Source organism: Hypomesus nipponensis, chromosome 23 (assembly GCF_054491055.1).
Source record: "Hypomesus nipponensis isolate SF chromosome 23, ASM5449105v1, whole genome shotgun sequence".
In the NCBI taxonomy this organism is placed as follows: Eukaryota; Metazoa; Chordata; class Actinopteri; order Osmeriformes; family Osmeridae; genus Hypomesus; species Hypomesus nipponensis.
The window spans coordinates 18404161-18421314 of record NC_140383.1 but is presented as its reverse complement, the minus strand read 5'-3'; the positions used below and the strand labels follow the sequence as shown (position 1 = coordinate 18421314).

Sequence of the window (17154 nt, the reverse complement as noted above, 5' to 3'; positions counted from 1 at the left end):
AATACCTTACCAATATTGCAAATATCTATCACTGTTGTAAATGACTGATTCATGATTACTAATGTAAATACAACTGCAAAGAGACATTTTCCTTTTAGCTCATTCATAATTATGTTTGACTATTATTTCTGATATATTTAATGCCACCTTGGGGAATGAAGATTCAATTTTCTATCAAAACATGTCATTTTGGAAAAAAATGTTTTACCAAAGGTGTAAGTTGCCTGTGGTTTCAGATGGTGAGGGCATTGCTGCGAGCAGAAGGATTCTTTGTAACACGACAGAGAGTGAGAGCGATGCTGACTTATATTGACTCAGCGGCTGCTGCGCGAAGATGGAGTGCTACCGTGGCAAGAAGAACATACCATGTGCCATATCCCAACAGTCTGTGGCATATGGATGGAAACATGCGTCTTATCAGGTATTCAGTTATATTTGACAATTAAATATGCACTGTTGTACCAAGCAAACTACTTTCTTCTTCAGTAACCAGCTTCCAAAAGCTGTAGAACATGTATTCCCTGATTATCAGAAATATCAGAAATTCAGCATTTATAAGATGGTCAGCTGGAAAGAGAAACTAGTTTGTTTCTTCTCATATTCTACAAATGGCACCATTAAAGATGTATTGTATATAACTGAGAAGTACTAATTTTGTTGACCAATAGTTTTTCCTTTACAGGTGGGGGGCTTAGTTGTTCATGGAGCCATAAATGGATACTCACGCCTAGTATCATACCTAAACTGTAATACAAACAACAAAGCTGTCACGGTACACACAGTTCTTGAAGGCAACATGCCTGTATGGACTCCCATCCAGAGTTCGCTCTGATCATGGTGGGGAGAACACACAAGTAGCATTGTTCATAAATATTGTCCAGGGTGTAGAGCGCAGTAGTCACATAACAGGGGAATCTGTTCACAACCAGAGGATAGAGCGCCTCTGGAGAGACGTGTTCCTGCAAGTTCTACACTACTTCTACAATGAATTCTACAGCCTAGAGGATGCTGCCATACTAGATCCAGAAAATGACATCCACAAGTTATCACTACACCTGACCTATCTACCAGAAATTCAACGTAGGTTGAACATGTTTAGAGAGGCCTGGAATTAGCACAGTCTAAGGACAGAAAACAACCGAACACCCTCACAGATCTGGACAGAGGGCATGCTGACCAACAGAGGCAGACAGCACTCCCATCAACAACGTATTTGGTGATGACCCATATAGGGAGGACAGTTTAGAGGCCCTTCTGGCACAACAACTTTCCAACTGACATAGAACAGTTCCCAGCTGTAGTTGTCCAACAACTCAATGTAAATCTTAACCACCAACAACAGCAAGACATTTTGAGGGCTATAGAGGGAATTGTGGACTTGAAAGTGAAATATCAAACATGCTGCACTGAAATGTCTAATAAGTTGAATGAGCCAGCCAGGGGACTGCCTTGAATCACATGACTAATGCATGTCTATGCTCTCTTTTTCGATTAGCCTTGCAATGTGCTTGATTCATAGATCTAGGTGATGTTATAGTAACAGAAAGACCACTTTTATTGTACAACCTTTCCGTCACATTTAGTTGACCAACATTTTTGTACAACTGTAAATTACGTTTGAGGTTCAGAAACAAAAAAACTTGGTTTGAATTTGTGAATTAAAGATGAACAGTACCAAAAAACCAAAAGCCTATTGACAGTTTCCTTATGCCATTTCATTCTAAGCCCTACTCTTGACCAAAGCCCTGTGTATTGCAAATACCAAAGTCCATATTGTACTTAAAGGCAGTGTAATCCTTGTGCAAAGGTAGACGCAAGCAGTTCACACGTGTTTGCCGGTGGAAACTTCGCCCTCTGTTGAGTGTCCCCAGGTAAAAGACCGTCAGTGTGCAGGAACTCGATGGATGGTTCCGGCTTCAAGCCAATGGCAGGTAGCGCACTGAATCTAGTCGCAAACATAATTTTCTCCAACGAGCAGGGGGAGTTACCTTCTGTAAAGAAAGAAATACGTGTTATAAGGAAGCCAAATCAAGCTGCCCTATGCAACTTTCCATAAAGTGATCCTGTCAGCCTTATACTAGTAATTACTGAACATGGTAATACAGGGACAATAACCAAATTTCTGAAAATGCACATTATTAATTTGTCCATAATGTGCATTATTTTCAAGTTGATGTCGATTTAGCCATTTTGTAGTCATAGTTTGTATTACCGTATTGTTCGCACTCAGGCGCACTGTCAATGAATGGTCCATTTTCGATCTTTTTCATATATAAAGCACTCTGGATTATAAAGCTCAGTTTTTATTTTTTATTTTAATTAAAGGCTTTTAAGTGTGCCTTATAGTCCGGAAAATACGGCAGTCAAATTCGTATTTTTCAACCACTGGATCCAATATACTAGTTCCTACCATTTACACAGTTTATATATTTTTTTGGGGGGGGGGTTCAAAAAGTTATAGTGCAGGTTGAAGTGTTGTTCAGAATCATGCACTAGAATATTAAGTTAAGCGTCAGTGAGCTGTAGTCTGTCTAACTCGTCAGTGGCCGGGGTTTGGATCATGTGTGTGACATTCAAGCTATGCACGGGCAGGCCCAACATGCCTGGTAAAATTATGGTAAACTAAATAAAAAGCAAACTGATCTATTACTTGCCCTCTGCATCTAGAAGGTAGTCTCTCCAAAAGCCCACAGCAATGTTTTCCTGTCCTCGTCTGTTACTTCCTGCACTGGAAAAACAGATGACAAAAAGGGGATCGAGACCAGGTGCGCTAAGGGTCAGTGGTGGGCTGCAGAAGAGAGGACGAAAGGCTTCTGGCTGTTTGACAACCTCCTCCAACAATCCTAATGTCCTCAGGCCTTCCTTGAACCTTGAAGAATTAAAAGTGGATAGATCCAGTAGGTGAGTGAGTGAGCTCAAGCCTGAATTGTCACATTATACAAATGTAGCATTGAAAAGCAAACTAAACTTGTGTACTGTAAGAACAGAACTTAAACATTTTTCACGTTGTGTTACTGTGTAACCAGGCACTGCATAGTGCAGGGAATCATTATCCCGTATAAATATCTTTCATGGGATAAATGAAAATTTACAGCATTTGTACGCTGGTTGTTTTACAATGAATGTTAGTTCCAATGTTAGAGCTCAAATCGACAAACAGCACTTTTAAACATTTTAAAACAATGCTCAATTATACCGTTCGAGTGGACCATGCAGTGCCGCCGCTAGCCATTTTGGTGCCCTACGCATTATTCGTTTATGAATGTACAGAATGTACAGTAAAGTAACATATAGCTGGCGTCAGTTATTTCAAATGCATAGATATTGTTTAACAGTAAAATCTAAATTTAGTTTGCACCTAACATATTTGAGTGTGCTAAAATTAGCAATAACGTCAGGTAGTTCGAGGTGTATGCATAGGCTAACTATAAGTTAGCAGCATTTTTCCCGTATTTAACAATAATTAAACATGGACTTACCTGAAAGTGATGCACAGGCATCATCTTGCAGTTTTTCTTTTTCTGCCCCTGACTCCTGTTGTCTTTTTGAGGCCATTTTCGAAAAGTTTCCCTAGCCTACTGTCAAAGTTCATCAGGCCACTGAGATAGAAAAGGGCACCCACGGCGAGCTTGGAAAGTTGAGTGTGTATTTGTTTTTTTGTGGGGTGGGGGTGGGCACCATCGTAACGTTTTTTGAGCAATTACATATTTCTCGTTTTGCCTGTTTTGTGATAAACATGCCTAAAAGGTGTGTAATATTTATATAGGCCTACTGAAATAATATCGGCATTATAATTATAATAACTATGATTTCAGTTGGCAAATTTTTGGTGCCCCCTCAGACCTTGGTGCCTTACGGACAGCGTGTAGTGCTCGTTATGGGAGCGGCGGCACTGGGACCATGGAGTCGGTTTACGACTTGGAACTGGAGGATGACCTGCAAAAGCAGGTCTTTGTCCTCCAGACATTTTACAGCTCGTAGGCAGCCTGCGTTAGACAGGTAGTCACTGTGACTGGACACAACGGAACGCAACTCCTCCATGGACTTTGCCTCTGATACCTGGCAAAATCAGATTTTAGCACGAATAGGTCAAGTAAAAAAAATAAAAATAAACTGAAATTACCTGTATGATTTTAGATCGCGAGTCAAGGTCGTACACATCATCGATGGTGGGTGAGACGTTATCTTTCACAATGCAATCAAATAAAGTGGGAGAAAAGAATCCCGGTGATGGCCCCCCATGAACCATACTGACTGATATAGCCTTCCCCATGATATAGTACTTGTCTTCTCTGACAGCTGGAGACTAAAATTGACATGATAACATTACTCCAAAGTAGTCTTACATGTAATAGCCAATTATCCATGATTACTTCATTTTATTCAAAACTTCCAAGGCAACCATTCCATCTTTTGCCAGTGCTACTGAAATGAAAATGTTAACTGAAAGTAGACAAAAGGGCTCAACAATAGAGTCAAGAGCAAGGGTTTTTTTGTCCATCTGGACCTGCCAGCATCGGGTAGCGCTCAATGTCTTACATCAGTAGACTTAAAAGCTCTCGTCTTGGACCTCCCAAATCTATTCCTTCCTCAATATGTCCAGTTTCATCAGAAAACTTAACAGAAATTCTCTTAAATGGATTGTATGATTTCCGGTTGAATGCTCTAAATGCACCATCGAGTACATTGTTTCGGTTGATGTTAAATCTGCAGCTCAAGTTGTAGTTAATATTTTTCCCAAGTTCCAAAATAATTTCTTTTGGGGAACAGTCAAAATCTTCTGTGCATCTGCAAACATTTTAATATTGTAAATATTACAATGCAGTAAAGTCCACCCCCCCCCAAATGCATTCAAAGTCACATGCCAAAATCTATATTTTCATCTAGAAACAACTGACCATAGACTGGAAACGCCACAACAAAATATGTACAACTCACTGAATTTCGATGTTATCCGTTAGCTGCATCTCATCTGGCTCTGACATCTCAGTCTCTGGCATGATGTCAAGGTAATCTATGTAGATTTCCTCTGCAGGTCCACACTGTGTAGGCCCAAAATAACTTTGGACAACCTCCATCAAATCAGGCACTTCAGCAGAAACTTTTGCTGCTGGTAAATGGTCTTCAGAAAGTGATAAGTTGTAAATACACAAAGATAAAAGATTACATCTATTAGCATTTATGTATGGGCTCTGTTATTCAAAAATGAAAGACTTGTAGATTACATTGACTTCGGAGCTAAAACTTAACACCTTTGTAAATATTGACTTTCAAAAAGTAAATTTTAATTCAAAAGGTAATCTAATTTAGTTCTATCCACAACAATGTTAACCAAATCACACTTTCAAATTGGTAAATGAGCTTTGAGGTCTCGCATGCAATGCATTAAACAAGTGTTGAATGAAGTTGTAACTGCTGCTTTAATACCAAAAGGTACGTTACACATGCGTTTTTGCAAATCCTGTGTTCAAATGTATTTCACAGAAACATAAATGAGGCTGTCCAAAACACAAGTGATAAATACCCACCCCACTACTTATATTATATTATATTATTATATATTCACCTGCACTTCCTCCATGTCCATCCATCGAACATGGAGGTTCAATGGAGAAGAAGAGTCCCAGACACTATGTTGATGATTGTGGTGCCTGACGTAGTTTCTCTGATGTAAAAATACTCAGTGGCTGAGGCATGTGATCCAACAAAGTCAAACAAGGCCTGAAATAAAATATGTACTTATTTACTAGCCGGAAAATATCAGTACAATGACAATCAAGGTTTATGACTGCCGTTTTGACCTGACATCCTTGCTGTGTATATATTTTAAATATATAAAACTATAGTGTTTAAACCAAAAAATACAATTGCACTATATGCAAAATGTGGGTAACATAGTACCATATTTATAGTATAGTGAGTAGCAGGTAACAGTCTCATTTACACACCAGTGGAGGGCGAGTAGTAAAATGTTAAGGTTTTTAGTTTCCAGAGTTATGAGTATGACCAGTAGATGGTCAATTTAGACAACAAAGACAAACCATGTAGGGATGAGGAAATTGATATGATATTACATAATGTCATCATGTGTTCAGAGGTTTAATTAGGTAACCTCATACAGTGCGGAATGCTAAGCACTCAATTGAATGATTTTGCCTTCTGTAAAAACACAGCCTTTTCTTTGAAAGGCCGTTTTCATATTTGAGATGCAAAACCTTACAGATCTACATGCTTCAGATGGGTCATGGTTTTTGGTTGGAAAATCCCAAATTTTACAAATCCAGAAGAATCACATAAAAAAAAAAGCAAATTAAGCATTTATACATCTGTACATTCAACAATGTTTACCTGCATAGGATCAGATGTATGGAACTGTCTGACCTTCATTGTGCCATCTGGAAAACTGACTTTCAGAGGTATGCCACCAGCAGGTTCCTCAGTTGTCCTCATGAGTCTCTCATCTATTGTCTGAGAGACAGTGAGTTTGTAACAGGTTGAATATGTGCCTTCTACTGAATAGATGCTTACGGAGATGATATAGTACCTTCAAACGCCTCTCCTCGTAGTCGCAGACAGCTCGTCTGCTCTGATCCTGTCATCAAATAAAAAACATCAGCTTCAGAAATTTGTATCACCATGAAAGTTTGCACAGACAAGGAATTGATGTTGGCAGTAAGGTGCATGCGTATAGGAATACATAAGTGGTGTTAAGTTTAAACAAATCTAACTATACTAACAAGGTACAAAGCCAACCTAAAACCAACTACTACGGGGAAAGGTATGCAGAATAAATTATAATGTATAGTTAATATACACGATATAAAAGGTCCTGGGGACTTGAGGTGCAGCTGTTGGTGTACAAGGAGAAGAGCAGAGGGGAAAGGCAAATACCTACAGTTAAATGTTCAAAAAAACCATACTTTTTCTTGGTCAGCTCTCAATGACAGATTGTATTCAATGTCTTGTTGTTGCCGTACAGTCCTCCACTCCTGTTAAAACAATTATTAAAACCAGGATGCAAATGCTACAACACTTTTTATAACACTATTGTTTAAATGACAATGGTAAACAATTAATTGAAATTGCTTGGGTTTTAATTCAAGTTGCACATTACTACCACAAACCAGAGTCAAGGATAGAGAGAACAATGAGTCATAGAAAAAAAAGAAAAAACCTTGACACAACAGATAAATGTATTTGGATACGTCCTCCAACCCCTCTATGTAAAGTTAGGAAAGAACAAGTTACCTCTACATCATGTGGTGTTCCAGGTATAGGCAGTACAACCAGTCCTGGACTTTGAGCTCTCTCAAGGTTTTCTACAGTCTCAGTGCTGGTCGGATGTAGACTCTGATGATGACTGGATGAGTCAGAGGTGTACCCCTGCAATTCAGAAAAGCAAATAGGACATGTGGTTACGCATTTGCTCTGATCCTCCAACCCCCCTTGTTTTCATATAAATAGTCACAGATAAAATCCAGTCCAATAGTAAAGAATTAAGACAGCAAGTTACCTACCTCTACATCATTTATTGTCGCAGTTACAGTGAGGACTTCTGCTCTTGGACTTTGAGGCCTCTCAAGCGCTGGGTTGCCTTGTGTTTCATGTATGGTGTCAGGTGGTATGGGTAGATCCTGTGTCTGAAGAGACAAATCTGAATATTTTGTGAATTATGCACTTGGACACATGGACGCAAATACAGTGAATAGAAACTGCACTGTACCTGCCCCACTTCAGCACAGGGGACAATGTAGAGTCTGCTCTTTCCCATCACTTTCTTCAGGGCTCTCACAGAGTTGGCTTGGACCTTTTTTATTTTTTTGCCCTCGTCTACTTTTGCCAGCTCAAACCCCACCAGGTTCAAGCTAATCATTGGGAATCTCTGACAAACAAAGTGGTTCAATTCTGCCAGACTCCAATTCAGCTCAATGGTGGACAGTTGTCCATCCACTGACTCCTGCACTGGTACTCCTAAAAGAATTTTGAAAACAAATGAATGAAAGACATAATCCTCTAAAACTGATAAACCATCCACTAGATTGACTATGCCTGTACTGGCTTGCAATACTAGTTTGATTACATACATTAACTTTAAGGATTGACAAACTACAAATGCATTATCCATTGGATCATTTTAAAATACAAAAGTTTCTATTATATTATATTACCAATGTCATACAAGTTCATATTAATTTTTGTCAAACATTTTATTGCTTCTACCTAATAACAGTGCATGATGTACCTAATCCATTATTTGTTAGAGCCTGACGCGCAGAAGTTGATGGCAGAGACTGGATATCTGGTCTTGGGAGCAGAAAGAGGCCCACCTGCCAAGTCGAACGTCCCCTTCTGGAGGATGTGCCTAAATCAAAGTTTCAATAAGATTGAGATTTACTTTATGAATGAATAATTTCAATACTTGTCAGCCGATTTGCAAAGCAAACTTCCAGTTGTGGTATTAAAGCACACCTAATTTAAAGCCAGCATGTAGCCCATCTGCATCTCAAATGAGTTAAGTATCTTGGTTTAATCGTATGCAGTTTAGCCAGCGGGACCAACTTTTAAGGGGTGGGAAAATAAATACATATGCAAGAGAACAATGGTTGTAGGCCTACTCGCCGAAGCCTTGAGCACACCCAATTATGTTATTGTAATAGGCTAGAGTGTCATTTTGGAAACTTTTGGTCGTTGGTGTGCTGCAAGATTTTTCCAATGTAAAAAAATGTGCCGTGGCTAAAACAAGTTTGTAATCGCTGAGCTAGCGCTAGCTTATGTCATTGATGAACATCATGTGCACCCCCAACCGATTAGGTTTTCAAGCTGCAATGGAAAATGTTTAAATAACGTGGCAGAATCGATAACTAGCTATATTTGTGCATTTAGGTAGGAATATTGCACAACAAAAGTAAAAAAAATGATGATCTCTGTAATTATTGTTAGCCATTATTAGCCAAATTACATAGTTGCCTGTGCCACCACTGAATGAACTGGATAGAGCTAGCTACAGTACTAACTAGTGATGTTACGCTCGATACCGTGCTCACGAAGCGGTATCGACCTTTCGAAACAATTTGTACCAATACAAACGTGTAGAGCGTGGCTTCAAATGGGCAAAAACCACGTGATCAGAGTCGAAGTGACGTCCGAAGCATCGGACGTCACACGAGCAGCTGAGACAAAAAGCGTTTTATTCAAACGCTTACAAGACATCAGACATCACTAATATTCGTAGGTTATAAAGAGGAGACATAGGCCTATTTAAGGACACTACATTCATTGACAGAACCAGAGATACAGATAGATTGCCAGAGCTAGACAGACAGAGATAGATACAGATATGAGATAATAGGTGTACACAAGCACATAGCCTACATCTTTCCCTAGTTTTACCAGCCTTCAAATGTGGCCATCCCTTTCCCAGTTGCAAAAGCATATGCCAAAACCTTAACCGCTAGCTTACATTATCATCTAGTAATATTATTTTAGCATATACTTCTACAAAAATAGGGTGAGGGGATGCGATCTCACTACATTTGAATGAGGGGTTGCGTACGGTGGCCCTGAATTGCAAATCACACCCCCTAATATGAGTACATCCCCCAAATGAAAACACTCACCCCCGAATACGAGTTAACTCCGCCCAAATCGGATGACTTGTTCACCTCCCCCCAATACAAAAACAGCTCCCCCAAATGGATCGATTTTTACATTTAACACGAAACAGAGTAACGTGACTGAGTAACGTGGACCAGGATATCCTGGTCCACGTTACTCTGTCATTGTGGCATTTCGTTCTTCTGTAGTGGAATATTAGTTTGTTCTTCTGAAAAGTCCTGCCTTCAACTGCGTTTTTAGCGTGCGCATAGGCTACTTATATTGTGAAACGTTAACAGCATATCTGAGATTTCATAGGAATGACCCTGATTAAAATAAAGAGTAGTGTCATGACTCTGAATTGTAAACATTAATGTTTCCTCTTTTCTTCCAACCAAAACGATCAAGTTCATGATAATGACAGAGTTACGTGGACTAGTTGTTTGGCTATGTTTAACACGCAATTTATGCTTTTGCATACGTAGCCTATGCTACATGCTTCGATACCCAAATAAATGTCCTAGTGCACGTAACTGTCAGGCTATTGCATTTTTTACTTCTGTCGATCAATTTCTTAGCCTACTAGCATCCAATCAGCGCTAAAGTGTAGTACCTACCCTTTCCGTTCAGAGTTAATGTAATGTCGTTTTCCATTTGGGGGAGCGTGTTTTTGTATTGGGGGAGGTGAACAAGTCATCCGATTTGGGGGGAGTTGACTCGTATTCGGGGGGAGTGTTTTCATTTGGGGGATGTACTCATATTAGGGGGTGTGATTTGCACTTCAGGGCCACCGTAGTTGCGCTCTTACCACGAGGCCATACTCAGTTGAAGAATGTGTAATTAATGTTATAAGAACCTAAAAATAAATATCATAAACGTAAAGTAGCAAAGACGTTACGTTGTTTATAATACAACAAGATATATGATAACATATTTTTGACACTTGCAAATCGAAACATTTGTCACAACCTTTATTTATCAAGTTGTCAATGACGATTATGAGACTGACGTCTCGAGGACTTGACGTCCCTTGATTCCTTCCATCGCTCGATACAGTCGCCATACCATAAACTGACCAGCAGATGTCCCTATGGAGAAGACGTATCGAACGCTTCGAAAATGCAATACTTTTGAGACAATTGTGTCAAATAGCTCGTTGCTTCGAAAAGCTTTGTTTCCCCCATCACTAGTACTAACAAGTGATGTTACGCTCGATACCGTGCTCATGAAGCGGTATCGACCTTTCGAAACAATTTGTACCGATACAAACGTGTCGAGCGTGGCTTCAAATGGGCAAAAACCACGTGATCAGAGTCGAAGTGTCGAAGTGATGTCCGAAGCATTGGACGTCACACGAGCAGCTGAGACAAACAGCGTTTTATTCAAACGCTTACAAGACATCAGACATCACTAATATTCGTAGGTTATAAAGAGGAGACAGACCTATTTACGGACGCTACATTCATTGACAGAACCAGATACAGATAGATTGCCAGAGCTAGATAGACAGAGATACATACAGATATGAGATAGGTGTACACAAGCACATAGCCTACATCTTTCTCTAGTTTTACCAGCCTTCAAATGTGGCCATCCCTTTCCCGGTTGCAAAAGCATGTTCCAAAACCTTAACCGCTAGCTTACATTGTCATATAATATATTCTTTTAGCATATACTTCTACTAAAACGGGTTGAGGGAATGCGATCTCACTGCGTCTGAGTGAGGGGTTGCGCTCTTACCACGAGGCCATACTCAATTGAACTTTGTGTAGATAATGTAGGGGAAACCGGGGCTGGTTGTCACACGGGTTGGTTGTCACAGAGCCAATTACAGCCACATTAGGGGGCGCTGTGTAATATGGCTCTCATCAAATGTTTTCCCGCTCTTTTTGAGCTCATTCCTGTTGTCAGCTTGGAAAAAGAGCAATCATTCCTGACACGAGAGATATTTCACATTTTAATAGGTAATAGTAACAATTTATTTTTGTTTAAAACTTCTTCTGTAACTTAGTACATTTAGCCTATCTTAATTCTGTAACTTTTGTTTAAGAATAAAGGGAATAGCTAGAGTTTCAGTAAATGTATCAGATGCTAGGTCAAGCTATGTGGTTGCTAGCCAAACTTTTACCCCAGAAGTTCAGATGGGGCTGGTTGTCACATTAGTATGGGGGTTGGTTGTCACACTGTGACAACCAACCCCCATAGTATTTCAACAGAGGTTTTTGAAAGCATAGTCACACTTTACTTGATTTTTGTTGGCAGAAAAATGGTGAGGAAGTTTTAAAAAAAGACCACGAGAGGGGAGACTACCCCAGATGTTATGCTGCAGGCAGTGAGACAGGTGAAGCTGCAGGGGAGAAGTATCCGAAGTACAGCAGCAGTGTTTGATATAAATTACAGAACGCTGGCTCGATACTGCAAAACCATGAGCAGTGAAGACATAGAAGGGAGGCATGACAAACCTGTTCGTGTTGGTTACCTAAAAAATAGGCAGATTTTCACAGACCACCAAGAGGAGCAAATAGCTACATATTTAATACGGGCATGTGAAATATACTACGGTCTCTCACCAAAGGAAGTTCGAAAACGTGCATATCAATATGCAGTTGCTCAGAACATTAAAATACCACAGCCATGGAGTGAGTGCAGTATTGCAGGTGCAGATTGGTTTTCAGGCTTTTTGAAACGCCACCCAAGTCTCTCCATTCGTGCCCCACAGCCTACAAGCCTTGCACGAGCAACCAGCTTCAATAAGGTAAATGTTGAGTCTTTCTTCAATAACCTGACAGAGGTCATGAAAAGACATCAGTTTGGACCAAATGATATTTGGAACATGGACGAGACAGGTGTGACCACTGTTCACAAGCCAGACAAGGTAGTGGCTCAAAGAGGTCACAAACAAGTGGGATCTCTCGCGTCTGGAGAGAGGGGAACACTTGTGACCGTAGCTTGTGCTGTGTCAGCAATAGGAAACAGCATTCCCCCCTACTTTGTGTTTCCAAGAGTCAACTTCAGGGACCACTTCATCAACAATGGCCCACCTGGATGCAAGGGCGGTGCAAACCCATCCGGTTGGATGAAAGAAGAGAATTTTCTGGAGTTCTTGACCCACTTTGTTACACAAACAAAAAGTAGCAAGGAAAAACCAGCATTACTGACCTTAGATAACCATAACTCTCATTTATCAATCGACGGCCTAGACTACGCCAAAAGAAATGGCCTGGTGATGCTGTCCTTCCCCCCCTCACTGCTCCCACAAACTGCAGCTACTGGACCGGACAGTGTATGGGCCCTTCAAAAAGCATATAAAGTCAGCGAGTGATGCATGGATGGTAAGAAATCCTGGCAAGACAATGACTATTTATGATATTCCTGGAATTGTCGCCCTTGCCTATCCAGTTGCTGCATCACCTGTGAATATTCAGGCAGGTTTTAGAGTCACTGGCATCCATCCCTTTAATAGGGATGTTTTTGACGAGTGAGTTTTTGCCATCATTTGTCACAGACCGTCCTGTGCCCATCCAGCCAGCTCTGCCCCCTATCAGCAGCACACAGCCCCCAGACCATCCTGGACCTTCCACACAGCCCCCAGACAATCCTGGACCTTCCACACAGTACCCACACCATCCCGGACCTTCCACACAGCCCCCAGACCATCCCGGATCTTCCACACAGCCCCCAGACCATCCTGGACCTTCCACACAGCCCCCAGACCATCCCGGACCTTCCACACAGCCCCCAGACCATCCCGGACCTTCCACACAGCACCCAGACCATCCCGGACCTTCCACACAGCCGTCAGACCAGCCTGGTCCGTCTCTGGCTCTAAGTCCAGAGGAAATCCGCCCTCATCCGAAAGCTGGACCAAGGAAAACGGCACAAAAGAGAAAAAGGAAAACTATGATTTTAACAGACACACCAGTTAAGGATGACCTTGAGAGGGAGAAAGCCACTGCACAGGCAAAAAAGAGAATCTTCCCACAAAAAAGGTCAAAAAAAATCAAATGTTCAGTTTTCCAGTAGTGTGGAGAAGGGAAAAAAGAAAGCCAAACAAATGGCAAAGCTTCTTGAATCCTCTGATGAAGAGGAATGTTTTTGTCTTGTGTGTATCGAGCCCTTTTGTAACAGCCGACCGAAAGAAACATGGCTACAGTGCGTTATGTGCAAGAATTGGGCACACAAAGAGTGCACCCCTTATGGAGTATCCAACTACACCTGCCAAAACTGTGATTCTGACTAAGATACACATTTACTAACCTAATTTTAAAAACATTCAAATTAGTAAACCTAAAGCTGCCTACAGACATGTGATTTCATAAAGATACAAAGCTAATTTACTCTAAAGCACTTACTTAGAAGGCATTAGACTGCAACCAGGCTATTGTTTGAAAATGTAAATAACTGTGTTCATACATAAAACTTGTTTAGAATAGGCTGTTTTTCTTTCTTTAGGGCTGTAATACAAATACATATAATACACAATTTGAATGAAATTAATTGGTTGCATTTTGTAATCCATTTATTACAAAAGTTGTTCACATTTTATAATATTAAAAGCCTTAATATTTCCATGCCTGCCTCTTAGAGTCTATCTGTGGATAAACACAATGGGATTGAAACACATTTTGCAGAAACACATTACACCTTATGTTAAGAATATTTGTAATTGTTTTGTGTCAAAAGGTTAAGAACATATTAATTTATTGTTGCAAATATCATTGCAATTGACTGTGACAACCAACCCCACCCCCTGTGACAACCAACCCCGTAATGGGGTTGGTTGTCACACTTTCTCAGAGTGTATTTTGTGGCTTATTACTTCATGTAAAAACATGTTATGCCAATAAAAGTGAAATTAATTCACACCCAAGACCTTAAGCTTTGGACCAATAATAACATGTGGCTTCTATAGTTTACTGGTGCTGAGAAATACTGGCAAGAGTAAAAAGTGTGACAACCAGCCCCGGTCTCCCCTAATAAGAACCTCAAAATACATTTCATAAACGTAAAGTAGCAAAGACGTTAAGTTGTTTATAATGCAACAAGATATATGATAACATATTTTTTACACTTGCAAATCGAAACATTTGTCACATAACCTATATTTATCAAGTTGTCAATGACAATTATGAGACTGACGTCTCGAGGACTTGACGTCACTTGATTCCTTCCATTGCTCGATACAGTCGCCATACCATAAACTGACCAGCAGATGTCCCTATGGAGAAGCTGTATCGAACGCTTCGAATAAGCGATACTTTTTCGAGACAATTGTGTCAAACAGCTCGTTGCTTCGAAAAGCTTCGTTTCCCCCATCACTAATACTAACCTTGAACTCGATTTCCACGTCTTCTGAAAAGATTTCTGGTTGATGTCAAAATGTTGGTGCCAGAAGTCCCTGCCGATGGAGCCAACGTCAATTTGTGCCTAGCACGTTGCAGAGCATTAAACACTCGGTCAAACACTGCTGCAGCTGCAACTGGTTGCTCATTAGTGTCTTGATTAGTGTTCGTCGGTGAACGTGTTTCCGCCATAGCTCAATTAGCTATATGGCGATCAGCCTGTGCTGGTGAATTGTCAAGCTCCAGAAAGGCGCGGGAATTGAGCTAGGAGATTTCATTGGCTGAATACAATTTAAAAAAAATTGTGCGGCCTTCTGTGAGGTGTGGTCTTCAGCAGCTAATTTACATGTTAACTAGATATCTTCTAAAGCCAATTTGCATGTTAACTAGATATCTTGTTGGCAATAGTTACTAGTAACTAAAGAATAGTTACTAGTATCTAATGAAAAGTTACTAGTAAAACGGGAATAGATACTAGTAACTATTGGATTAGTTACTACTAACTAACAAATAGGTGCTGGTATCTAATGAAAAGTTACTAGTAAAACAGGAATAGATACTAGTACCTTTTGGAATATATACTAGTTGGAAACAAATAGTAGATATCTGTACAGGAGAGCCCCATAGAATACAATTGTAAAATTGGTCAATTTGTTACTAGTAAAACGGGAATAGATACTAGTAACTATTGGATTAGTTACTAGTATCTAATGAATAGTTACTAGTAAAACGGGAATAGATACTAGTAACTATTCTTTAGTTACTAGTAACTATTCCGACAAGAGATATCCTGAAACCAATAAGTACTAGTAACTATTGCCAACAAGATATCTAGTTAACATGCAAATTAGCTTTAGAAGATATCTGGTTAACATGCAAATTAGCGTCTGAAGATATCTAGTTAACATGCAAATTAGCTTTAGAAGATATCTAGTTAACATGCTAATTAGTTTTTGAAGATATCTAGTTAACATGCAAATTAGCTTTAGAAGATATCTAGTTAACATGCAAATAAGCTTTAGAAGATATCTAGTTAACATGCAAATAAGTTTTGAAGATATCTAGTTAACATGCAAATTAACTGCTGAAGACCACACCTCAGAGAGGACAGCACTACAGAGAAAATATCGACGCAAACCGATTTCAGAAATCACATACATGATGTTGACGTGAATTTGAGAAGACTCAAAGGCATTTTATCGATGGAGACGATGGAAGAACTTGTTGCTAGTCTTTCAGAACTCCGAGCTCTCCACGCACTCGATGTCAATAAGAGAGCACAGCGAAGACGCCTTCTCAGATCCTCGTATGCCATCAGGTAACTTTTGGATTTCGCTTTTAGAATAACATTACTCATACAATGGTAATATTAGCCAAATATACCTTGTATTAGAGATCCCCGTAGGTTATATTCCTTAAACTAGCTTGCTTGCTGGCGTGCGCTAATGTTATCTACCTAGAATACAGTACTAGGGCTTGGTTTATACTTTCAAAATGTCTAGCCACAGGGTGACCAAAGGCAGGCTAGGGGAACTCATATTAATGTTAAATAATCTCATAAAGTGAAATGTTTATGCCTTGAGACCTTAACAAAACAATCACCATGGCAATGACTACACAATGGAACTTGCATTTAGCTTAGCTTAGTTCTAACAATAAGGGCCAATATATGGTTATGGTGTTGCATGACAAGTTATTGGCTATCCAATCAGAATATGCAAAATGTGTGTCATCAAACAGTTTGTGATGGTGCCCTTACCTGTGTTGCAGCTGGCTAGGGCACACTCTCATACTCTTGTGTCCTGTCACTCTCCACTCTCCTATCTGAGGCAAAGGCTACTATTTGACTGTAGTTCCAAATTTGTGTCCTGTTTTTCATTACTGCAGGTACATGGATGACCTCCTCAAAGCAGGACGACTGACATTATCCACCTCTGCTGCTCACCAGGTTGCTGCGCTGCTTTTTGAAAATGGCGTGGGCACAGATTTGGACGTAGAAGCTGGGCAGTGCTCTGTGCCGTCACTGTCAACCAACACAGCGTACAAAGTAAACTTGTTACACTTCACGTGTGAGGACTAGAGATGCACGATATATCGGCAGCTGATATATTAGCGACCGATAAATGCAAAAAATAAAATATTATTATTATACCGATATCATAATTTTGGCCGATAATTTAAGCCGATGTCTTTAAGGTCAAATTTCCCTCCAATTATT

The 17154-nt window shown here is 40.0% G+C and overlaps 1 protein-coding gene, 1 long non-coding RNA gene and 1 pseudogene across 3 annotated transcripts; 2 read left to right on the top strand and 1 right to left on the bottom strand.

Moving 5' to 3' along the window:
* The first annotated feature begins 296 nt into the window (after nt 1–296).
* LOC146234466 (uncharacterized) lies at nt 297–1220 on the top strand (annotated as a pseudogene).
* A 358-nt stretch (nt 1221–1578) lies between these two features.
* Nucleotides 1579–7643, bottom strand: LOC146234465 (G2/M phase-specific E3 ubiquitin-protein ligase-like). Of its 2 annotated transcripts, XM_084689451.1 has the most exons (9): nt 7518–7643; nt 7249–7383; nt 6896–6989; nt 6545–6592; nt 6349–6468; nt 5567–5721; nt 4939–5122; nt 2655–2869; nt 1579–1991 (listed from the first exon to the last, which is right to left on the bottom strand). In XM_084689451.1, exons 6-9 carry the CDS (start codon nt 5589–5591, stop codon nt 1780–1782), a joined length of 636 nt encoding a protein of 211 aa, XP_084545577.1. In that variant the 5' UTR covers nt 5592–5721; nt 6349–6468; nt 6545–6592; nt 6896–6989; nt 7249–7383; nt 7518–7643; the 3' UTR covers nt 1579–1779. The 2 variants fall into 2 exon arrangements, with proteins under 2 accessions (XP_084545577.1, XP_084545578.1); XM_084689452.1 differs by having other exon boundaries at nt 6349–6592.
* On the top strand, nt 7532–8483 carry LOC146234464 (uncharacterized). The gene is made up of 2 exons (XR_014741729.1): nt 7532–7965; nt 8262–8483. It is a non-coding gene; the product is annotated as an uncharacterized LOC146234464 (long non-coding RNA).
* The last annotated feature ends 8671 nt before the right edge of the window (nt 8484–17154 follow it).